The following is a 25919-nucleotide window of genomic DNA, read 5'->3' on the forward strand; positions in this document are numbered from 1 at the left end:
TGTTTCTAAAAATAATATTGTATGTTTCTTTACAATAATAAATGAAAACACATGCAATCAATCCTTAAATATTGAAAACATTTGTTTTATCCACTTTGTTATGGTGAAAAACATGTTTTCCTGTGAAAACTCGAGGAACTGTCCATGTTAACGTGGAATAAAAAAAAGAAATCAGTCATAAATGTTTGAGCTGAAGGGGTTTAACCCTTTGCTGAAAAATATACATAAATACAAAGTCTTGTTGACGTCCTTCTCGGTTCAACTTCGGTTAATATAATCATTAAAAAGAAATAACATTTCCTTCTCATACAACAATTACAGGCATTGAATGTCGCAAACAATAATCACGACCTTGCAAAATATCATTTTTGGACACGGTATCCATGTCGATTGCACAGGAAGTGACATCAGAGACCGTCTCACATTGCGGCATTAGAAATGTAAAAATGTAAGGCTTCAGAGTCTATGCCTTCAGCGTACAGTATTATCCATTCTTTGTACTTTGTACTAAGTAGTTCCCACAAACCTCCTGCACGTTAAAAGTGTTTTTTTTTTGTCTTTTTCATACATAAATACTCCTTACAAAACATAGCAAACCAGAGCAAAACAAACAAATGGGAAAAAAACAAACAAATTGGCACCGATCAATTGTGACAGTGTACTATAAAAATAGTTCCTTCTTTTTCCTGGTGCCTGATTAAAGCAAACACAGGCATGCAAGAGACGAAATCTCATTGTCATAGTATCTGAGACCATGAGGATAAGTACAACTGAATCATCCAGCATCACTATTTTTTTATTTCCTTCTTTTTAGCTCTTTCAAAATGTGCTTTGAACACTTTCTTTAAGTTTACAGTATCATACAAAAAAGTGCACTCGGCTAACTGTGTGGAAAATGATTTGTGTGTTCCGCCGTGAGAGAGACTTGTGCTTTTGTCTTGGCTTTTTACCTCTGTGTGTGTGTGTGTGTGTGTGTGTGCGTGTGGTTTGTTTCGGTGTGTGTGGCTTTAAGCCCTTTTCTCTGTACTCCAAACAAGCTGTTTGACAGCTTGAGGATGTGCACTGTGACCTTCAACACGCCAGCCGAGGTGTTTGTGTGAATGTCTCTTAGTGCTCTAATGCTCCTTAAACGTCTCTCTCTATATACTATATACGTTACTGTGAGAGTGTGTGCGTGTGTGTGGTTCAGTCCTACTACAGCGAGTCGCTGGTCTCCAGGCCCAGCCTGGTCATGTCGGAGTGAGAAGGATCATTGTCCTCGTCCTCTTCGTCGTCGTCTTCATCATCATCATCCTCGCTGTGACCTCCCATCATGACCTGCTGCATGGCCAGCGTAGCTCCATCTGATGAGAGCGTCTGTAGTCCGTCCTCACCCACACCGACTGTTACTGTGGTACCTGAGTATGACAACCATATAATTCAAACATATACCGTATATTCACATACAAATAAAACTCATTTGTTCTCGCTGAAGCTCAAACGTGCTGTGTAACACGAGAATGAACCTCATTGGTTCTTGCTGAAGCTCAAACGTGCTGTTTAACACAATAATGAACCTCATTGGTTCTTCCAGAAGCTCAAACGTGCTGCGTAACACGAGAATGAACCTCATTGGTTCTTGCTGAAGCTCAAACGTGCTGCGTAACAAGAATGAACCTCATTGGTTCTTGCTGAAGCTCAAACGTGCTGCGTAACACGAGAATGAACCTCATTGGTTCTTGCTGAAGCTCAAACGTGCTGCGTAACAAGAATGAACCTCATTGGTTCTCACACATCAAGCAAACATGCTTGAGCTTCCGTTTACCACAACTGATGTGTGAGTTGATCAGTTTATATGTGAATAAAAGCCTAAATTCAATCTGTTCATCATATAGAGCGATCGAGCCTCTTCAGAAAGTTCAGACTAAACCGCTTGATTCATATGGATTAATTTTACAATCTCTTTATGAACTTGGAAATCACCCCTGTTACAACTTAAAATGTACCCCTGCGCCCTCAAACTAACTAATAATCTGTGCAGTTTTAATCTATGATGTCTAAAGCGCCGTACCGTCTTCCATGGTGACTTGTTGCTGGGTCACAGAGGAGGCGAGGGAGTTGGGCCAGAAGCGTTGTAGGGGTCGTGTCTGGGGCGTCTTCTTTTTGCTCTTGGGTGTGTCTGAGGAGCTGGCATCCAGCATAGGCTGAAGGATCCGTCGTCGAGCGTTAATAAACCTGGAGACATTGAGCCAATCAGAGGAGATCCAGATGACTACCCTGTCCCTGCGTATGTATAAAGTGTGATAACTCACCAGTTGTTAACCTGCAGCAGTGTGAGGTTGGTCTGCAGGGCAATCTGTTTCTTCTCATCTTCTGTTGGATATGGGTGCTGGGAGGGACAGAAATAAGGTGGTCTTACAACTTCTCTCTATTGGATAGTGTCTCTTTCTCCACTTCATCTGAACAATGTCTCTCTGTGGGCCGCCCATCTAAACAGAAGCCGGACAGAAAAGCTGCCCGCCAGGCTCTTCAGTGATCAGGGCAGCGTCTCCAGAAGCTCAGTCATATGAGCAGCAGACATTTGTGAGAGTGTGAATGTACGTGTGTGTCTGCTTCACGAGCCAGTCATCCACACCTACCGGCTCACTTAATTCATCTATAATACATTTAAAAAAAGCTCACTGCAGTTCTTATGAACAAAATCAACTTCAAGGAATGTTTTTTTCTCAGCTTGAGTAGCTCTGTGGTCTGATAAGGTGAAGTTTTCATTATATATAAGCAGATTCAGTGAACAGAACAACAATTAAAATGAGTTTTCAGCTATATTAACAAATTAAATTATTACATTAAAATAATTCAATTATTCATAAAGAACAAAAGTTTTTATATTAAAAAAAATCGTACATATTTTGCAGCATAGGTCATTTTCATAGTGTTTAGTGCTGCACGAGAATCATTGAGAATCACAATTTTCTTTTGTTTAGAATATAGATTCTCTCACAATTCTGAATAAACAACTAAACAAAACAGTCTATTTAAACAATATTTAATTCATTTGAATTAATTATTTAAAATGGTTTGAATGAATGATTCAATGACTCGCTCATTAAGACTTCACTTGTTTCATTACTGGATGAATCTGCGTTTTTGAGCGAATCTCTTGAAAGAATTATTCAATGACAAATATATTTTTAACAGTCACTTGTCGCCACAATGGAATTGATACAATCTTTATTAAAGTGTCAAGTTACTTTCAAATGGTGATTTACTCTATTTTGATCGCTGTCATAGGCATCAGTGTTTATATCTGAACTATAAACTTTTATCCCAGTACCATAATACAGAAATAATTATACTGTGTGGTTAAAAAGACTGTTTGTGAAGCGGTTTTATACTTTGATACAACTGCTCTCTCTGGATCGGCGGCAGTAACAAGGCAGATTTGAATGTTCCGCTGTGAACACACTTGTCAAAGGTTTAAAAGACATTTAGGAATACGCTTGCATGGGTGTTTTAATCGAGATCGCGGCCTTTTAACGATTAATCATTTAGCTCTAATAGTGTTTAATATACACTAGCGTTCAAAGGTTTAGGGTCAGGCACTTGATTTTACTGCTTGATCAGATTGTGAATAATTGTCTCGGGTTTTTTGATGACTGTGTGAATAGTGAAAAATCCTCTGTGATCGATCACTATTCCTGTGAATAGGCTATTAGACTGGCCCAACACTTTAAAACTGTGAAGGACAGAAGAATCTGACTTACACCGATGTGCTGGAAGAGCCAAGAGCGCATGACGTTGGTGGCGTGTTTGGGCAGGATGCCTCTCTTGGCCTTAGACGAGCTGTCCTCCTGACTGAAAAAGCTCAGATCCTGGTTCAGCTGCAACTGAAGCTGTGGGCAAACCAACTCAGCTGTCAAGAGTGTGTGCATGTGTGATAACGCCATCCATAATGTAATAGATTATGAAGCTGTGCTGCTAAATACTTGGATCAGCACATCTTGAGCCAATCAAAGAAACTCTTAATACTGGAATAAACTGCATGACATGAGTGTGTTTGGTGACGATCTCTCACCTGTGAGTTCTGGATGCGTATTGTTCCTGGTGACAGAGTCTGTGTGACCACCTGTCCCTGTGGAGTAACAACTGTAACGGGCTGATATACTGTACCACCTGGACAGAACAAACACACGCTCACAGAGTCAATATACCAGACTAAGAAAGAAATGGAATAAAACATTTAAAGGGATACTCCACCGTTTTTTCATATTAAACTATGTTATTCCCTTTAACTAAGACGAGTTGATACATACCTCTCTCGTCTCAGTGCGTGCACTATATCGCTCTGTCTTGCGGCGAAACTTTGTTAGCACTTAGCTTAGCCCAGTTCATTCATTAGGATCCAAACAGAGAAGCGACCGAACACCTCCACGTTTTCCCTATTTAAATACAGTTACATGAGTAGTGTAACTCGACCAAGAATGGTGTCACAAAATAAAAAGTTGCGCTTTTCTAAGCGTGTAAAGTGGATAACTATAATGTATGGCGGAATACCACAGCAAGTGCTTGGGAGCACTTCGACTCGGCGCATATATATCTATGGACTCGGCGCAGTAATATCATCACTCCGGAGAGGGAGCGGGGGGAGAGGACTTTTCACGAGTGATGATATTACTGCGCCGAGTCAAAGTCCTCTACAATATAGTTATCCACTTTACACACTTAGAAAAGCGCAACGTTTTATTTTGTGTCACTATACTCATGTAACTGTATTTAAATAGGGAAAACGTGGAGGTGTTTGGTCGCTTCTCTGTTTGGATCCTAATGAATGAACTGGGCTAAGCTAAGTGCTATCAAAGTTTCGCCGCAAGACAGAGCGATTGAGTGCACGCACTGAGACGAGAGAGGTATGTATCAACTCGTCTTAGTTAAGGGAATAACATAGTTTAATATGAAAAACGGTGGAGTATCCCTTTAAGTAATTAAATTATTTACAAAGATACAAAGTGTTTAGTACTTATTATAGTAATTACAATTACTGGGTAATAACTAGGTACTAACCCTGAACCTACCCCTAACCAGTGTACTTACCTTATATTAGCCAGTACTTTCTAGGTAAGTACACTGTAAGTACACGTAAGTACTGTACTGTAAAAGGAAGCGTTACCGTGTTTAATATACATAAGCATTCAAAGGTTTAGGCTCAGTAAAAATAGTTGGTTACACTTTATTTTAAGGTTTCCGTGTTACAGTGTAATTATACATTTAAGTACTGAGTGATAATAATTAACTACGTGTACTTATTACAGGGTTAGATTAGGGCATGGTTTAGGGTTAGTTGCATGTAATTAATTTATAGCAATTACTATAGACACTACACTGTGCATAGTGCACTGTAAAATCAAGTTCCCAAATAGTTTTTTTTTTCTGAAATAAATCAATTCTTTTATTCAGCAAGGAAAAAAAAATCCATTTATTACAAAAAAAATTATTCATCAAATAATCCTGAAAAAAAGCTATCACGATGTTGTACTGTTTTCAACATTAATAAGAAGAAGAAATGTCTCTTGAGCAGCAAATCAGCATATCAGAATGATTTCTGAAGGATCATGTGACACTAAAGACTGGAGTAATAGATTGCAACAGTCTGGTTCCGGTAGTAAAAAACCCCATTCATTTTCTCCATAGGGATTTTTTTTTTTTTAATGATATCTTATAAAGCTTTGAAGACAGACCTACTGTGGGCTACAAGGTTGTTAATCGATGGTATTTGCTTCCGTTGCAGCCAGCATTACTTCAACTTAGTTTTAAAATAATCGTGTTTAACGGTGAAATTTGTGGTGAAAAGCTACATTACCCATATGCTGTACAGAAAATTCCACTAATCAGAGTTGAAACAAGCAAAAAGCTCTTTAGCTCCGCCCACTACCATGAAGCACTACGAATGACGAATGCCTCTCAAATACTTAAGTACTTGTAAATATATATATATATTACAATAAACAAAATAAAATATATTTTATATATAATCAAGATTTTTAAATGCAAAGTTTTATATATCTAAATTTGATTATGCTGTTTGCAATGCGTTATGGGATTGTAGTTCTTTCCCTCACTAAAGCCTTTGAGTACACTGTCTTGTACCTTTGTATTTTTGTCCAATTTTCAAATACTTTTTTGTTTTCAAAGTATTTAATGTTATGATTCACCTCATAGCTGGCTGGCTTTGTTCATGGCTTATAATGCTTTAATGAAGACTTTTTTTTTTTTTTATCCTATGGGAGAAATGAATGGAAAAAAATACTTCCGGAACCAGTGCCGCTATGGCTGCTGAAAATTCAGCTTTGCATCACACTATATTACTTCCTCTACCCCAATACAAGAGAGTGGCAACTTATTCATTACAGTTGTACTGTATTCACCATTGAAGTGAACATAAATGCTGTTTGCAACCTGTTTTACTTCCATAATGTAATGGGATATTCAGTGCGTAAAAATGTTGGCATGGCAAATGTGAGACCTAGGAAGAAATCAGACTAAGAAAGAAACACGGAAGAGTAAAGCAATCAACAAACCTGTTACCACCTGTGTGGGGTTTACAGTTGTGACAGTAACGTTGCCCTGTTGTAAAGCCGACGCTGGTACTACAATACCTTGTGAACTCATGGCTCCAGTGAACGAGCTCAGCGGCTGCGAGGAGAACATGTACACAACGGTTATTTTCTGAGCGAAGATGGAGACAGATTTCTACAGTGTCCCTGAATGTACCTGTGTCTGTGTTGGCGAGTAGGGACTTCCTGGCTCTCCGCTGAGCAGAGTCTCACTGTTCATCTTGGTCTTGAGGCAGGCGATGTAGCGGCTGCAGAAATCTTTACACAGGTCATTTACCTTCTCCAGCTCCAACAGGTGAATCCGTAACACCTGGATGGCCTTCACCATCTGAACCCAGTGAAAACGTACAGTACATTTAACAAGCGTTTAGATAATGACTCCATTTTCATTTCCTCACCAGTCATGACTCTAATGAGTGTGTGAAAATGATTCACTAAGCACAAATATTCATAATAATGTTTTCATTAAGCCAGTAATTATTTTAATGTTATGGTAGAAATGAAAATTTTATACCATTTTGTCAAAATAAAAAAGCACTAAAAACTAAAGCCTGTCCTTTTTAAATGCTACAAGTGAATTTAGACTTCACATCATTATAATGTACAGAATGAAAAATGGACATTCATTTTGAGATTTAAGTGTTATTAAATTCACAATGTTTTGAAATATTAACTTAAAGTGAGTGTTAGTTGACGGCAAAAGCAATCAATAATAGAAATAGTGGAAATAAACATGCATGCTTAAATATCCAATACCGACTGATATCGATAAATAAACAAAATGATTAATATTGCCCAATAACTGATATACCATGCATCCCTAAATATACACTACCATTCAAAAGTTATGGGTCAGTATGTTTCATTAAAGAAATTAATACTTTTATTCAGCAAGGATGCATTAAATTGATCAAAAGTGACAGTAAATTTCATATAAATGCTGTCCTTTTGAATTTTCCATTCATCAAATAATCCTGGGGGATTATAGAGTATAAAGGTTTCCACAGAAATATTAAGCAGCACAACTGTTTTCAACTGATAATAATCAGAAATGTTTCTTGAGCAACAAATCAGCATATTAGAATGATTTCTGAAGGATCATGTGACACTAAAGCCTGGATTAATGATGCTAAAAATTTAGCTCTGACATCACAGGACTGAATTAGATTGTATAATATATATAAATAAATAAACAGTTATCTTATATTGAAATAACACTGATACACAATATTACTGATTTTACTCGTATTTGTGATTAAATAAAATGCAGCCTTGGTGAGCGTCAGAGACTTCTTTCAAAACCATCTTCCTGACCCCGAACTTTTGAACGGTAGTGTAAATATTTAAAAAACCTGCTTAAATAATTGATCAGAACTACAGTTTAATGGCAAGGTGCTTCTTACCAGATTGTCCAAATCGGGGTCCTCGCTGAAGAACGCCTTGCCTTCTTTCTCCTGGTTTCGCACAAAGTTCTCGATATCCACATCGAAGCTGGCCGAGGTCACGCACTCCGAGCTCTGAGTGGATTGCTCGCATTTCTCAAAGAGCAGTGCCAACAGGGGGAACAAGGGGTGTCTGACAGTCAACAAACACATCTTTTAAACACAAATACATATCCAAGAGCAATTCTAAAAAACATGCCACAAGAAAAACGGGAAGTTACCTGTAAATGGCCGTCTTGTAGACCTCCATAGGAGACTGTGGCTCAGACGGTGCTGAGCTGCTCTCCTCTTCCTCTCTCTCCTCGTCCTCCTCTTCTTCCTCCTCCAACGTCACCTCCACTTGTCCCGCCGCCTGTTCTCCCACTTGCATCTGCATGGGACAGAGGAGGGGGGGTTGGATAGGGAATGAATGTGTGAGGTATGTGGAAGTTAGCAATGTCAGCTGGCATGTCTGCGGGCGGTAACGTCCGTGTGTGGGCTCAGGCTTCTCTGAGAAACACAGTCTCTCTGTCACAGAGCAGACCCCAGAGCCGACGAGACCCTGAGGGTCGACATGGGGTTTCAAATCACGTAAGAAAAAATCGTTTTTAACAAAGGCGCTTCTCTCTCGAATCTCAGACCACTCTATCTTTGTCTGTCAGATTTAGAAAGGTTTCACAGATTTAACAGAATGGTTTTCCACATTAGTTTCAGGCTGTTTAGCAGAAAAAGAGAGGAAATAGAAAACTACCTTGAGTGACTGTTTGACTTAACATGCAAGATATCCAGATCAGGGTTGTTGTAGGTAACTAAAAGCATAAACATTGAACTATTTGTCAAGGCAACATTTCTCAAATTTATTTAGTTTAACTTGATGTACTAAAACAACTTGATATATATAAACTATTTAAAATTACAAAAACAACTAAATCACTAAAACTAAAATGAAAAATATTATTTTGGAAAATATTAATAAAAAATATAATAGAATCTCAATGATACTAAAATAACACTGATCCAGATATCTTGGATAATTATAATGCAATAATCCATTCATATATTAAAATTATAATATATAATAAATTATACACAGTGTTGGTTTCTTTTCTCATTTGTACAGTTTTTTTTCTTTGTACATCGTAGTTGGACAGGCCCACATGATTGAGTGCATGTGATGGAGAGCAACAATAGTGTTGATTGAAAAGGGGGAGATGTTAAAAATATTTCACGACTGCTGGAAAATCTCGGGTTAGTCTCGAGTCTCTCTATCTCTCCATCCGATACCGCAGAGGTCAGACTTCCCAGAATTCACAAGACATCAATCTCAGAGTGTGAGATGTTAGACTTGCATGTTTACAAAACGTTTATTGATTTTTTTATTGCAATATAATGAAGGTTATCACTTTTTTTAAAGGAATAGTTCACCCAAATATGAAAATTATCCCATACAAAGCTGGTAAAAGCCAGGATATTATTAAATATAACTCTTATTGTGTTCGGCTGAAAGAAGAAAGTCATATACACCTAGGATGGCTTCAGGGTCAGTCAATTATGGGATAATTTTCATTTTTGGGTGAACTATTCCTTTAAAAGGTCAATTAAACACATTCACATAAAACAAAAACAGTTTCATTGGCTGTTTAAGGAGCTACTCTTGCTCTTTGGCAACACAAACCTGTTCAGCCTCTTGGTAATCCTCCATGGACACCGATGGGGATGTCATCATAGTTACTGTTGCCGTGGACAATGCTTGGGCATTCTATAAAGCTGATCTGCAGCACCACTAAACTGCCACAACAAAGAGAAACATTTATGTGGAAGAACTACCAAACAGCATTAAAACCTGCTACTCTTTAGTGGAAAATGAGTAATATGCTATAAGCATCGAATATGATCTTATGTATAGGTGAATAACACATAATTTTATAAAACCTTTGCATTTCATTTATTGCATTAGGGCCATATACATATTGGCCAGGCCAAGTAATCAATATTTAAAGTTACATTATCATTATTAAAGGCCGTTATAAACGGCCTACCAATGTGCACACTTAGACAAATTACAAAAGTTTTACTATCAGCCTTAACTAACTGAACAATTATTATTTTGTTCTCAAATGTTTAAATGATTATGGTAAAAAGCGTTTTAAAATAATTGTCTTAATTTCAACAAATGTTGCACATTGTATGTGTGTGCATATATATATATACACACACATTTATATTAGTGCTGTCAAATTGATTAATTGTGATTAATCGTATCTAACTCTGTGTTTATATATGTATAGGCATATATATATATATATATATACACACACACACACATATATTTCTATATACATATACACACATTATATATATATATATATGTACTGTATTTACTGTACACAAACATATTATTATATAAACACAAACTTTTATGTTAGGTACGATTAATCGATTTGACATCACTAATATGTATATATATATATATATACCGTTAAACCGAGTTTTATTGCAATAAAAAGTTTATGCGCTGCATATAAGTGCCAAAACAAAGCATTGTTTTATTTACAGAATAACATTCATGTCCTTCAAAACAAACGTATGCTGAATTGGATAAACATCTGCAATGGTCATCTGGAGCGAACAGACGAATACAAATTCGAGATATAAATAGTAACATCGTTAAATGTATCTGCACTGCAATACGACTTCAATGAGTGATTCACTTTGAACTGAACTGAGAATATCTACATTTTAAAACACCATCGATACTCTTGTATCGTTCGGGGGTTATTCATTTCTCGTAATGTGGTCTTATATATCTTCGTCTTTTTCTTCAGCCACAGATGACTATCTCATTCTCTCTATTACTGTAGGCGCCATGTTTGTACTGAGCTTCTGTTCAGGTTCAAACCCATTGCCTATATGATCATATCTAGTGTTTTATTCGATGCGCTTTATTCATCCATAAGAACCGCTGGCGCAATCAATTTACAATTATAGTACGTAACCTACGTCATAACGAAAAACATCAGCCTTCTTGAGTTTTCGCTGACTTATAAAATTATCGTCGCTGTCTCTTTAAATATAATAAAAAGCCTGCCCATAATCGCCTATCAATCAATCTAGGGACATCGGGCTATCCCTCCCCACCAGTGCAGCCGCCATTCGCACTTCTACTAAAGATCATAAAAAAAGAGCTGGGCCTTGACTGTGTCTCGAGCCAGACATTCTCCCCCGAAACCGCCGTCCAAACATCTGATTTCAGGCTCAAACCATCCTGACCGCGCGCCTCCCGCGGAAGCTCGATCTTATGTGCCGAGTGCATTTTTAGTGTGCGGCCCAGATCGCCTGATTGATAGGGAGTCGGAAAAGAAGATTTTGAGTGACAGCTTACCTTAGTGCCAATCTTCGTCACAATGACAAGCGGCTGCAGCAATCGGGACCCGCAGTTCTTCCATGTCGTCACAGCGTAACGGCACGCAGGCAACTTTGCTCATGAATATTAATGAGGTGGGAGGAGACACTAACGGTTTAGGGAAAAGTGCTCGCCCCCTGGAGACTTCTGTGGGGACAATGTAACATGCAGGCTATATTCGAAAATATAGATTTTGCTCGGTGCGTGGTCATTTTAAATGACATTTTATTTTAAATGAAGCACAGTCTGAAAATGTCACGGATCAAACAACTTTATTTATTTTGCGTTTCTCTTGTTTTTCGTTTTAACCTGTACAGTTCTGTAACAGCAAATAGTTGCTGACATCATAAATAGCAGCCTATTTATGATGTCATTCATTCACATACTAGTGCCTTTTAAAATACATCACCAGTGAGTGATATATTTCTATGGCAATGCCATGCTGTGCTTTTCATTTGGAGTTGCTTTCATCCAGTACAGGCTCTGAAAAAAAGATTAAAAAAACAGTTTCTGGGATCATCTGATCTTTAATATTCATTCTAAATACACAAAGGCGAAAATATACCCACCAGAGAACTTAAATTCTGGGAACTTGCTTAAGTCTCCACCCCCATAGAGTCTCTGGAGTTTGGTTAGTTCTTCATTGAAAACGTTCTCATATTCTGGTCCAGCATCTACAAGGCCACCAGAGGCTCTGTATGGACAACACAAACCAGGTTAAATGTGGAAAATGAGTTATTCAAAATAAACATGTGAGAGGTTTGATATATATATATATATATATATATATATATATATATATATATATATATATATATATATATATAGCCTATGGAATGAACGGATTGTTTTCATGTTATTTGATTTATGGGATGTTTTTCATACTGCCTCTTTGTGGAGTATACCCGTATCTTGTCGAGAAAGAGTCTCTTTACTGGATCAAGCTGTGCTACAGATGAGAGAGAAATCACTGTTATTTGTTTCTCATGAACATAATAATTCTAAAATACCAATTTTAGCCAGAATGCTTTAACTACATGTGCTTTCGGTCTTTGATGATACAATTCAAATTACTGCATTTTATGTTTAAATAAAAATATTCATACCTACTAATAAATTTTTGTCACAATAAAAGCATTTGCATTATGAAACACAAACAAGCAAAAATAAAAAAGATGCATAATAAATGATGTTTAGAGACAGAGATCAGTCCCTCTTGTGGTAAAGATCAGAGTAGCTCAAAGGAAAACAAAGCCTCCACAACTTTGTGACTTTACCACAGAGAAAAGTCATACATCAATGTAAGGAAATATTTGTGTTATGGGAAAATGTTTATGGAAAGCTTTATACACATAAAGTTAGTAATCAGAGATTAAAGTCCTCTGCTTATGTCTCTGCAGGTCTTTTTATCTATTTTAGGGAAAAAATCTTCTAAAGCTAGCATCCCAGATGTTAGAACTAGACAATTAAGAACAATCCTGATTACAAAAACTGCACAAACTTGTGTGTTTCCAGCAAAATACCAAAATAAATGGATTTCAGTAAATGATAATAACAAATGCACGATATGCATCAAGCACACATTAAATACAAAAATAAAAGATTTTAAGCTTAATGAGTCTGTGTTGCACTATAAAATCCTAAAGGCAAAGTGTTGCGAGTAAATGTATTTCAACAATGAATTGCATAAAATTATGCATTTATAAAAAAATGTCATCTGTCTACAGAGCTTGAGAATCTTAACTTTATGATATGACAGATATAACAAATTTTGAGTGCTTTTCCACAAATAACTGTCCACCAAAAATGGTGAGGTTGCATAAAAAACATCAAAATATTCCCTTTTTTGTGGAAAACATGGCACTGAATGCAGGAAGGATGACATACCCTCAGGCACCTCTTCCTCTAACACGTCAGTTTGTGCTAGAATTGGGTCCTTCAGATTGACGGAGCTTTGAGCATCACCAGACTTTTCTGTCTTCTTGCATAGAGAGGCAGATATGGTCTCAAAAACAGGAAGATCCTCCGTGGATTTAAATAAAGAGACTTCTGGGATGATGAGTTCTGCGACTGGAATGGCCTCTTCATGACAAACTTCTCGAAGGGCTGGACCTTCACCACAGGCAACTGCCACAGCGTCAGCTCTGGAAATATCCATTATGTACTCAGCTGCGGCAGCTGGACATGAGCCAACTGCCTGATTGATGATCTCTCGGCTAGGAGGTGTTTTGTCTGCATTGACATTTGAAGACCAATTGGAAGCTATAAATTGAGGTTGTGAAGAGTACTGTGCTTGAGTAATGTTTACAAATGTTGATGCATTGGTCACTGTAACAACTTCTGACTCGGAAAATGACTCTTGTAGAAGATGACCATCCTCATGCACAGATGAAACTTCAGGATTTGCCATTGCTTTGGAGGTCACCATAACTTCAGGCATATGAACTATTTCATCACTAACAACAACTACTTCTGGTGTGAGTTTTTTAGAGGGAGACGCAGCATCCTCAGAAGATGGAATGACTCCGTTGGTGTTTGTCGAAGACAGCTCAGAAACTCGACTGATATTTGTAGTCGTATCTTCTTGAGTTGAAGGCTCGTGTGGAGCATTACTAGCGGGCGACTCCACACCTGAATCAACAGCTTTGGGCGCTGGATCTTTTGCATTTGAAATTTCATTGTGTGACTTATTATGCAGACCTCCCAAGGCCATTTGGTCAACACATTTTGAATATGCAAAATCCACAGCAGAATCTAATAAGGCAGTGGCAGGTGCAGATTCACAGAAATAAGTTCTGCCTGCTGCTACAGGCAGTTTGGAGGCCATATTCAGAGAAGAACCTGTTACTGCTTCTACATCTACAATGTACAGAACAGGTTTAGTGTCCACAGGAGTAGCAGATTCTGAAGAACCTTCCACATTAACTTTAGCTGGGAGGGTGCTGGTAGAAGTTTGAACTTTAGCATTGGAAACAATGGTTGCTTTGGTATCACTCTCGTCATTCAATTGATTTGGTGTAGCCGGTTTGGTTGTACTTGTAGCAGCAGAGATCACTGATTGTTTCCTCTCTTTGGTCTCCTTGGTCTTTTGCTGCAGTAATCTGGCAATATCGATTATAGTTTTTGGTTTCGCTTTCTCTAGGGTAAAGATAACATTGTATTAATGTATATAACAGAAGCAAGAAAAAAAAAAACACTCATATAACGATCCCCTGAATTCTGTGCACAAAGCAACTGTGTGATTTTGCCAAGTAAGACATGTTCGTGAACAACATTCCTGTCCGAAAATTTTGTCTTAACCTTATCCCTACCCCTAACCCTATCCATAACTGGTCCCTGAAATCAGAGGGAAATATAGGGGAATAACGCTGATGTAGAAACACCTAACCCTGGCTGTAAGTTTGGTTGATTGGAATTGTTGTTCCAGGATCAACAAAGATGCTGGGCCCGTATTCATAAAGAATCTTAATGCAAAGAGTAGCTCCTAGTGACAAAATTCTAAGAAAATTCTTAGAAATGTGGGCGTTTACTCTTAAAATTAAAGAAAAAATCCTAGTAAAGAAAAAAGTAATTCAGAAAGTATCTTAACCCTTAAAAGAGGTCTTAAGGTCAAAATTGTTAGGAGTACGGACGAGGACTTTTAAGAGGCTTAAGAGTTTCTTTACCAGAGGAGAAAATGGCAGAAAGACGAAGAGGGAGAAGAAATGTGTTGCAGACAATGGATGACAGTGAGTTAATAAGACGCTATAGATTGACACCCGGCCCGAATTTTCCTTTAAGTATGGCCTTGTGTTCATCCACTAACTGGGCTAAGAGTAAACACTGTTCCTCTGTCCAGTCGGGCTTTCTCTGCCTTCTTGGTTTTGATTCCATGTTTGTTACATTAAAACCAACATTCAAACCACCACTCAAATAGACATGCCAGCAATCAGTGTAATTGGAAAGAGTGGAACAATTTTTATCATTCTAAGCCAATCAAATACCTTATAGGAAATTAACAGCATGGTAAATAAAATAAAAGGATTTATATACACATATATAATGTGTGTGTGAGAACGGTCAAATAGGAAAAATTATGCATGTAATTTCAAAGTGAAGGTTTAGAATAGACCCTATACTTAAAATCACTCTTATTTTTCCTTCTTGGACAACCAACCAATCACAGTCTTCAAAAGATTGTGTCATACATAGCAACGGGGTCAACCCCGCCTCCTCACTAAGATGAAAGCTTTTTGTCTTTTCCTTACTCAGAGTCGCTCTCAGTTCAGTCCCGAATTGCTCTTAAGCTAAGACTCCTACATAAAAGTTTTAAAGCTAAATTAAGAGTTTTCTGAGAGGATTCTTAGAAACTTTATGAATACGGGCCCTGATGTTTTCAACAAAATCTTAAATCTTAAAGTCACAATGAAATCAAAATTGACAAATTATTTAATGGCATATTGCAGTATTAATTATTAATGATTTATCTGTGCAATTTTATTTATTATGTGCCCTTGTTTTCTTTCATCAAAATAACCTCGCCTTACACTTGCGGTGACATCTCTATTCATGTCATGCTGATTTTTAAAATAAAGTTTTAGGTTCTCCAAAGAACCTTTCAGTGAAAAGTTCTTAAAACAACCACATTTTTCTTAGTGCGAAACATTTTAATAATCTGAATAACCCTTTTCCAGTATAAAGATACTTTTGTGCAATGAAAAGGATCCATGGATTTAAAATGTTCTTCATGGATTCAATAAAGTACTTTTTATTTTTTTTAAGTTTATCAATATTCCTGAAAAAAATCTTAAAGTCAAACAAGTGCAATAAAACTCATGATAACTTACTTATACTTGTATATCTGACAGGCTTCTTGACATTATTTGCTTTGGTGCAGAGCGGCGTCAATAGAGGAACTTTCCAACCAGAATCGTCCAACCAAAGGAACTGAATTAAAGACACACAAAGTCATATAATTTGCAGCATAGATTTCTGCAATACTACTGCAATCTTTACATTAGCTGATATTTGAACATATATTATAAGATATTTGTAGAGATTTGAACAAAGCTGTACAAATTCTTGTATGAGAGGTTTTAGCGCTTTCCACAAATTTGAGATTTTTTTGGTTACATTTATACTTATAAAACCAAAAGATAACTTATTTCTGAATACTGAACTATTTGCCATGCTGCCAATCAAAATGATAGGTGTCACAATTGTATGGGTTTTATTACATTTTTGTTAATAATTAAAATATTATTATTATTATTTGCAATGGATGACATAGCAGTGCAACAGTTTATGGGAAATATTTAATACTTTGCTTCTTTACTGATTTGAAAACAATTACTGGGCACAAGGTAGGCATCTTTACACAGCTGAGTTAAGGCTGCTCTGTGCCTGCTCAAAATTCTGTGTTAAGACGCAATGCAGCATAAAAGCCAGATTAAATTATGCCTGCTCTGACCCACCTATATGCAGTTAATTGTGTAAATGCATTTATGCCACCTCTGAGCAGCATTAAACAGACTCTGTAAAGACACCTAATTGCCACTTCAGAAGCGCTTCTGTGCCACCTTTGCCAATGCAATGCCATATAGTTTTGGTAAGCGCCTGTTCACAATTTTGATAGCGTTCAACTTTAGTGACAGTAATGAACATGTACCTTCAAAACCCTAAAACGCCGAACTCTCTGGAAGGACATTATTGCGAACATCCCTCAGAAGTCAACACTTGATGGCTCCTTTTATGGCGGAGAGAATAAACAGTTACAGGATGAAGACAGTGAACGTGCAATTTGCAAAGCAAAATACTCGAGTTTTCTCTAACCAAGAGTATAAAGCAGTACGAAAAATTGCCCTTGTGTTAACCCAGTGTTTTTACCCTTTCAGCGCTTTGGTGTTGCTCTCTTTCGACTCTTCGACAGTGTTTTCATAGACACCTCTTGTTTACGTGTCAATCGGAAATCAGGACACGCCGTTCAACGGGATTACAATTGAATTAAGGCTCTCATTTAACAACGGCAGTACAGACGATACAAGCAGGATTAGTGTTCCATAAAGAAACAAAAAGTATACATAAACTTAATCAAGTAGTTGTTCAAATTGTTCTGTGAAGCCAAAAGAAGTTGCGTAATCAGACTGACACGCCCTCACATGGTGCGCGTGCCAGTACGTAAGTCGCGTGCCACTGTGAAGTATTTTCTTTTCTCTCTTCTTCTCATGATGTAAAAAACAGTAAGACAAAATAGACCTTACCAAAAAGTAAAATACTTTGATATATGGGAGCTGACTTGAAATTTTCAAAGAAATCCATTGTATTATTTTTTACTAAACATGCATGCTGTTTTTGATAGTGTAGTAAACACTGTATTCAACGAAAAAAACTACGTGTACCACTACATGACAATAATTTGGACGACGATACCTTGGTCCAATTGAGTTTTATTTGCAACATAAAGACAACACACTGCTTCTACATTGATAACAATACGCTGTTATCAACATATTTACTTCTCAATTTGTAATATATTATACTCCATTCAAAGTTTTAAACATAGACACATATATTACTGTTCAATCAATGGGACTTCATTAAAAAATAATGAAGCTGGGGGCAAATCTTCTGGTCTAAAATGTACAGTGTGCGTGATAAGAGATGAGGGAAGGTCAGGAGAACAAGAGAAGAGATGACAGCGGATAAAAGGAAAGATGTCTGACCATGACCCCTTGCATTGTCTAAAACACACTTCTGGATGTGGTTTGGGAAAGTGACCCAGCAGAAAGCATTCAAAGCACTATAAGTCACTCTTTCTCACATATACGCACATACACACACATAGAAAAACCGAGTGGAATAACTTGCTGGCCCCACAATAGCTGTTTTCCTTGATCACTCTGGCATCTCACTAGCACAGCAGTGGAATATTAATGTGTGTATTGCATCTAGACAGGAAAACACACACACACTCACACAAAACAGATCCCTGTTACAGTCCAAAAGGAAACAGCACTTTTCTCAGGCTCAGTAGTTTGATAATTGAGGGTGAAAATAAGTGAAAATAACCCTCACAAATTCAATATTTCATCCTCTATGTAAAGAGAGCTCTTTCTGGAGAACTGAAAGTATTTGCAGCAGATATGAGTGATGATTGATCCCTTTGCTCTCTGGTTCATGTAGGATTGTTTCAACGTCATTTCTACATGCTGCAACCTTCCAAAGTTTTAGCACTATATCCCATTTTTTTTTGCAAATAAACAACAAAAAAAGCAAGTATGAACAATTAAAATATGAACTGACATCTCGCATTTTTACAAATATGACAATAGTTACAGTGTTGATCACTAATGCCTAACAACAGGACAAGAATAATAAAAAAAAAAATCAACATACATCAATCAAAAACAAACTGTGATCTCATTAGTAATGCAGTTTCAAACTTAAATACAGTACTATTTTAAATAGTTTACTTTGTGAGGTACCACAATAAAACTACCAGTAAGAACTGAAGAAAATCTGGCTGAATTATTGCTAAAATCAAAACTCATGCAGCCACCACATATTTTCACCGGTTATATTAGTAGTTCAGGGATATTTCAGAGATATTTGACACGTCAGGTTCTTTTACGAGGAAATGTCCCTTGAGACCGGCAATGATATTTCTGTGAGGCCTCTGAGATGTCCCATTCTCAAAAACATAAAAAATAAATAAAAGTTACATAACAAAAGATACTGAAAAACACATAACAATTTCCAAAACAGTCTTTCCATGGAGCATTTGTGGCTGTATCTTCTCGAGACTTTCTGCAAATTTTCCTGAAGATGCTCACGTTTAACGGTCCCTCAAAAACAAACATCTTGAGTACATTCAGTTGTTAAACTGTCACCAGTATCTTTCAGTAAAAATAGATGAAAAAAATAAATAAATAAAATAAATGAGTCGGTTGACACTAGAAAGCTTTGCCAACAAAACCTGGTCTTAGTTTTTAGTGTTAATGACAGAAATAATTTAATAAAAGTTGAATTGGGTGAATCTCACAAAAAAACATGTCCAGCTCACCCCAAAATAGTTTGCATTAAAAAGTGAATTTGTTTAAATAATTTCAAATTTTTTTTTTTTCATTACAGTTATAAGAATGAGATTTTGTTAATAAGAGATTTATGAGACTCACCCATAATGAGATTTTCACTGGAATGGCACATCATTTGTAATAATTCTGTGTATTCTAGAATGAAGACCTCCAAGAATATATAACGTCAAATGGCACTACTGTTCCCGGGTCATTAGAGCGTTAAACAACTACTGTATGCTTGACTCTTTAAGACTCACAGCATCCTGAGACATCCTTCACATCATTGCAGAACTGAAATTTCTCCTCTACACTGCATCCTTCATTTTCACTCACACACTTGACTTGTCTTGAAGCGGTACCTAGGACAATAAAAATCCAATCGGGTTGGTTGGATTGATTAAGACTGTTACAGCATTTTGCAGACTCACAGATGCTTGTGCAAATACACACATTCACACACTGGGATTTATGATGCTGGGTGGAGTGGGATTGTCACATTAGGCTGGTGGGCTTTCACCACGGAGGAGTAGCGGATATGGAATCTGGGGGTCAAATGGCCAGGTCATACAACATGGGTCAGGGTTCGTCAAAGAGCTGAAGGTCCAGTCGCACCACAATCTCTCCCGTAGGGACTTCGTGTAAAAGCAGACGCTTGGTGATGGGGCCCTTCGAGCCCTGGTCCTTCTTGATGTCGGCCAGCCGAATCTCTGTCCTGCCCAAGAAATCTAACAAGACAAGAAATGGAATGGGGTGAAAGAAAAAATGTATGTGGTTATGATTGCACACTACTGTTCAAAAGTAAGATTTTCAAACGTCTTTTTTGTTCACCATAGCTGAATTTATCAGATCAAAAATACAGTAAAACAGCAATATTGTAAAGTATTATTACAATTTCAGTATCACATGATCCTTTCGGAAATCGATTTCTTCTGCAACATTCAGATGGTCGGGTCAGAATTTGCCGTAAACAACATAACATCCTGCCTTGTATTAGCGGTTCAGGCTGCTGCTGGTGTAAAGGATATTTTCTTGGCAGACTTTGGGCCCCTTAGTACCAATTAAACGTCGTTTAAACGGCATTATCTTACTGAGGCCATCCTTAAAAATATTTGGGTTTGCAGTAACAGAAAAAAAGAAAAAGAAAAAAAGGTCTATAAGTAGGTAGGTCTATATATTTTTTTTTTCAAGATTCAATGTAAAAAAAAAAGGACAATTTTTGTCATGGTGATTACGTCGGTATGAATTTAAACAAATTTGCATGTCGTGACGTCACTGACTGGGTCTTCAATCCATGCCTTTGGGCACACCATTGCGAACCTCATTCTGATACAGGTTATAGACCACAAACAATTTGAAATCTTTGTCAAAAAAACATATTTATTGCATTAATTTCAGCTGCATTCATTTGGGGAAAAAATAGGCAGAATCAATAATAAAAAAAAGAAGCCACTAGATTTCAATGAAAGTGGATTTTCAGAGGGAAACAAATAAATTAAAATGACTATTCTCACCAGCGCTGCGCCGACCAAAAAAACAGGGCATTTGCCAGTTTGGCACCATTCGTTTACATTTGACCCATAAACCTCTGCTATTATTAACGGAAATCAGTGAGGTGGTCAAATGGCTAGGCGCATTGTAGAAACTATAGGCCTATTAAGTAGTCCTGACATATTATGGAATGGTCGATTTTCTTTAGTGCAATTTAGTAGCCTACATTTCGGTATGGGATGTGCTGTTTTATTGGTCAGCTGGTGAGATTAGTTCGCTGGTGAGATTAGTTCGCGCCACGCTGACCATTGGGTGGCGTAAGCAAACACTTCCTTAAAGGAGCTGTATGTAAGATTGTGGCCAAAACTAGTACTGCAATCACTTTCAAATTACTGTAGAGTGGTGTATCCCCTCCCCCTCCTCCCTGACTCGAGGTTGCCAGATCGGCTGCAGGATCCAGCAGGAACGTGACGAGCTGCAGCTGTGGTAACTAGAGCAGAGCTGGCAACCCGGATGCCGCAACACTACTGACTTTGTGATTGGTCGATAGGTGGAGGGTGGAGCATCAGACCAAAACACAACATGACAACATCAACATCAGTTGAGGGCTGCAACTGCACTTTTTAAATGACAATATCCTGGCCAGACTACTGTTGTCAGTGATATAAGTATTTGAAATGTACATGATTTCTTAATGTCTAGTGACATTTCAGGGCCATTTTATGATTAATTGAAATAAATTTCTTACATACAGCTCCTTTAAAAGAAAGAACGTAGCCTACGCAATTTATATTCACAATATTTACTATAATATCAATTATATTATTTTATTGCATTTGTATTAGTTGTTTTTTGAAGAGTAAAAAAAAATCGCTCGGTCTTAATGCAAGTTTACAACCGGCAAGTCGGTCGAACTAAAAGGAAAAAATAATAATAATAATTGGGTCGGTCCTAATTTGACAGGGTCGGTCGGGTTACGGCAAACAAGAATATTTTTAAGGATGGCGTGAGTATTGTTTCTGACCATGTCAATCCCTATTTGACCATAGTGTATCATCCTCTGATGGCTACTTCCAGCAGGATAATGCACCATGTCACAAAGCTCAAATCATCTCAAACTGGTTTCTTGAACATGACAATGAGTTCACTAAACTCAAATGGCCTCCACAGTCACCAGATCTCAATCCAATAGAGTAGCTTTGGGATGCGGTGGAACGGGAGATTCTCATCATGGATGTGCAGCCGAAAATCTGCAGCAAATGCATGATGCAATCATGCCAATATGGACCAAAAATGAATCTATGCAATGAAGAATTAGGGCACTTCTGAAGGCAAAAGGGGGTCCAACCCGGTACTAGCAAGGTGTACCTAATAAATTGGCCAGTGTGTGTCTATACATATATATTATATGTGAGAGAACACATGTATAAATAAGCAAGTGCATATGTGAATGAGTAAATTTTCCATATACTGACCGTCCGGGGAGAACTGATCCCTCTCGAACACAGTGACACACAGCACATCCTGCTCCAGGTCTTTGATGAAGAACTGGCAGTTTGAGTTCCATTTGGGGTTCAGAGTGTCCTGTAGAGTCTTAGTGACGTGACACTGAGAGCCCATCGTCACCTCACAGTACGGGTTACTCTTACCTGCGCACAAAGGACATTTATGATATGCTTATAACGTAGTAAAGCACCTTATAGCATATAGTTTTAATTCTTTACCGTTTGAACGGCAGGGCTTTAGCTCAATGCCTTCAACAATGTTCACCATTAGCCGGCCAATACCAGTGGCCCTCTGAGACCTTACTGCAAACATAAAAGTAACACAAAACCAGTGCTTAGCAAACACTCAGAGCATTCATAGCTTTATTAATGCAGTGAGGCGTGTATAAGGAAATAAGTGAGACAGACCCAAGTAGGCCTTTTCTCTCTTCTTCTTCTCTGTTTCGATGAAAAGCTCAGAAGCGGCTTTGATCTTCTGCACCCAAGCCGTCCTGCAGGATGGAACAGAGGAACGTTGTCAAAATATGCGTGATTTACAGCATTTATAAGAGCGTTTGAGCACATATATTGCCGGATAATGGGTACAGATCTAATTAATAAACAAATAATTAGTAAATACCGCTCGTTGATGCTCTCAGCGCGAATAGTGTAGACTCTGTCTATGTGAGATATGTGGAATATGGGTTCATCTCCTGAAGGATCGGTGGGCAGCTTCACCAGCACCTCATTAAGAAAGATGGGCTGCAGAGGTCAACGAGTCAGGTTAAAGGTCAAAAGACCAAATATCATAATAAAGGTCAATGCAAATAAATAAGATCTTTAAGAATGTCTCACCGTTTTGTACATGCGATACTGCAGGTGGGATTTCGCACTGAAGACCTTGTCCGATCCAGACGAGCCCAGAGGTTTGATGATCTGCGTGAGGAGCAGGAAGTCGTTAAACAGGAAGCCGTAAAGCTCCTTGTTGCTCTTGGCTTTGTAGAGTTTTCCACTGTGTAGAAATTTCCGAGGGCCCAGGCAGTTTGTAACCGAGTTGAACACAAGTTGCTGTAAAGAGAGAGAAACTTTTATTGTAATCAGATTTGACCTAGATCGTCACGAGGACAGCTTGACAAATACACACTACCATTCAACCATATCATTTTATGATGCGAAATCAATGTAAACACAGTCAGTAATGTCTTAAAGGATTAAACAGTGAGGACAAACCAGGTCTTATATTTCAAAAGAGATCTGTGCATTAGATACGATGACGCAGAGGCTCACGCTCGGGCTCTATGATTGGGTGTCATCAGTCATGACGTATCCTTCCCTGATTCGTCAGCCACCCATCACATGTCAATCCATTTCCTGTTTACACCGGCATGCGCATGCCCAGTGTTGGTGAATGGTCACGTGATCCGCGTTTTCAGGCGTTTTAATGTGGACGGAGATCAATTCTAATACGCAGATAAAACGCTGGTGTGGACGGAGATCGTATTCGTTTTAATTCTCCGTTTTTAAACGAAAACGCAGTAGTGTGGACGGGGCCTTAGTGTGAATGCTGCTTATCAGATCTCCCGCAGTCTATGATGTCATCAGTAATAATCAAACAGTAAAGATGAGAAAGAGAAAAATCACTTACAGATCTTGAATGGAAAACGCTGAAAGCACTCTTTGTTTATTGCTTGTAATGTTTATTTATTCCTCTTTATTATTTACTACTTGCTTTTGTTTTGAAGCTATATTCGTTTATATATTTAAAATTCTTAACATACAATCGTTTTAATTTGCAATTATTTCAAAAAGTGCTTATGATTACATATGTAATTAAATAAAAAAACGATTTTAAGATTTAAGTCAGTAAACGAATTAATTAATAAGAAAAAAAGTAGATTATGAATCGTTTTGGAATCGGATCATGACTCCCAGAATCGGATCAGATCGTGAAAGATTGATTCCCACCCCTATTCGTTAATGGATTTCTTTTACTGGTGCGCAGAACAAAATAATCTCTTTTCAAAATATTGGAAAGCTAATTAAATACAATCCACTGAAAAATTGTTTCACTTTACTGGGTGACAGCCTATAGACTGTGTTTAAGCAGCAGGTTTGTGTTCTGATACCTCGGACAGCCCCTCACACTGCACATGTGCCTGGATCCACTCCAGCCGGTCTGAGTTCTCTTTCTCACGCACGCCTTCGTTGACCTGCGAGCACAGCTCTTCAGCTTTCTCCAGAGCCAGCCGCAGGTGACTGTGGTCCGGGTGGCTTTCTGGAGTGTTCTCTATAATCTGTGTGTGAAGCGAGAAGAAACATGAGACGATGCTCCCAGATACATGAAGCCAAAGGGATGTGATGTGAACATTATGGAAGCTTGTTTCCGCCACGGAATAAAAAAAAATAAAGCAATTGCGACTTTTTATCCCTCGCAATTACGAGTTTATATCTCACAATTCAGACTTTATAACTCACAATTGAGAGTTTATATCACATTTCTGAAAAATAGTCACACATAAACTCGCAATTCTAAGAAATAAAGTCAGCAGACAATTCTGACTTTATAACTTGCAATTGTGAGTTTATATCTTAATTCTGACAAATAAAGTCAATTGCAACTCGCAATTATAAGGAAAATTCACCTGACTTTTGGCTTTTTTCTTTATATATATATATTTCTTTATAGTTTTTATATCGCAATTCTGACTTTTTTTCACAATTGCGAGTTTATATATCATAATTCTGACGGTCTATTTTGCATTTGTGAGTTTATATCTCAATTCTGAGAAATAGTCACAATTGGAGAAGTAAACTTGCAATTCTGAGAAAAGGTCTGCTGTTTATATCCCAGAATACTTTATAATAATAATAATAAACTTTATTTTCTATAGCGCCTTTAAAAGTAACATCTCAAAGCGCTTCACAAAAATAAGAAAAAATAAAAGAGAAATACAACATTTTAAAAGAAAAGCATTCATAAAAGAGAAGTACATTCAAATACACAATACAAATATAAAATGTTATCAAAAGAGTTCCATAGAAAAAATTGTTAAAGAAATCAAATAAATGCTACCCTAAAAAAGAACGATTTGAGGGAAGCTTTAAAAACACAGCAAATGAAGAGAAAGCCCCATCACCCATAGATCTTAAACGAGTTGGCGGGACAGTTGAAAGACCAGCTTCGGAGGAGCGGAGAGCACGTGTTGGGATGTACGGGATTAAAAGTTCTGACAAATATTAAGGAGCCAGGCCATGCAAAGCCTTATAAGCAAGCATGAGAATTTTAAAATCAACACGAAACCTGACAGGAAGCCAGTGTAAAGACTCCAAAATAGGAGTGATGTGATCCCTAGTCCTGGTCCTAGTCAGGATTCTGGCGGCAGAATTTTAAACAAACTATACTTTGTTTAGAGTAGCTTTTGAAACGCCGGCCAGTAGAGCGTTGCAATAATCAATGAGAGAAAATACAAAAGTGTTAA

The 25919-nt window shown here is 37.6% G+C and overlaps 3 protein-coding genes across 7 annotated transcripts in view; all 3 read right to left on the reverse strand.

Annotated features, from left to right (window-relative positions):
• Window positions 1-225: 225 nt before the first annotated feature.
• pknox1.2 (pbx/knotted 1 homeobox 1.2) lies at window positions 226-11548 on the reverse strand. The gene is made up of 11 exons (XM_056251297.1): window positions 11394-11548; window positions 9687-9799; window positions 8254-8402; window positions 7994-8165; window positions 6748-6918; window positions 6555-6669; window positions 4055-4152; window positions 3744-3872; window positions 2292-2368; window positions 2051-2214; window positions 226-1397 (listed from the first exon to the last, which is right to left on the reverse strand). Exons 2-11 carry the CDS (start codon window positions 9735-9737, stop codon window positions 1195-1197), a joined length of 1329 nt encoding a protein of 442 aa, XP_056107272.1. The 5' UTR covers window positions 9738-9799; window positions 11394-11548; the 3' UTR covers window positions 226-1194.
• A 123-nt stretch (window positions 11549-11671) lies between these two features.
• Window positions 11672-17541, reverse strand: si:dkey-22n8.3 (ATP synthase-coupling factor 6, mitochondrial). Its single transcript, XM_056251298.1, has 6 exons — window positions 17280-17541; window positions 17062-17139; window positions 16241-16340; window positions 12300-12363; window positions 11984-12108; window positions 11672-11897 (listed from the first exon to the last, which is right to left on the reverse strand). Exons 2-6 carry the CDS (start codon window positions 17110-17112, stop codon window positions 11866-11868), a joined length of 372 nt encoding a protein of 123 aa, XP_056107273.1. The 5' UTR covers window positions 17113-17139; window positions 17280-17541; the 3' UTR covers window positions 11672-11865.
• Window positions 17542-19033: 1492 nt separating this feature from the next.
• The window catches only part of itsn1 (intersectin 1 (SH3 domain protein)), a 52883-nt gene continuing 45997 nt past the window's right edge, over window positions 19034-25919 (reverse strand). For all 5 annotated transcript variants that reach the window (XM_056251301.1, XM_056251299.1, XM_056251303.1 and 2 more), the window contains 7 exons: window positions 24567-24734; window positions 23296-23508; window positions 23081-23202; window positions 22870-22952; window positions 22681-22764; window positions 22432-22605; window positions 19034-20193 (listed from right to left, as the gene is read on the reverse strand). In XM_056251301.1, the coding sequence (XP_056107276.1) occupies window positions 20045-20193; window positions 22432-22605; window positions 22681-22764; window positions 22870-22952; window positions 23081-23202; window positions 23296-23508; window positions 24567-24734 (993 nt within the window). In that variant the 3' untranslated portion in view covers window positions 19034-20044. The remainder of the gene's footprint in view (window positions 20194-22431; window positions 22606-22680; window positions 22765-22869; window positions 22953-23080; window positions 23203-23295; window positions 23509-24566; window positions 24735-25919) is intronic.

Source organism: Rhinichthys klamathensis, unplaced genomic scaffold (genome assembly GCF_029890125.1).
Source record: "Rhinichthys klamathensis goyatoka isolate OS25496 unplaced genomic scaffold, OSU_Roscu_1.1 h1tg000081l_1, whole genome shotgun sequence".
Taxonomy (NCBI): Eukaryota; Metazoa; Chordata; class Actinopteri; order Cypriniformes; family Leuciscidae; genus Rhinichthys; species Rhinichthys klamathensis.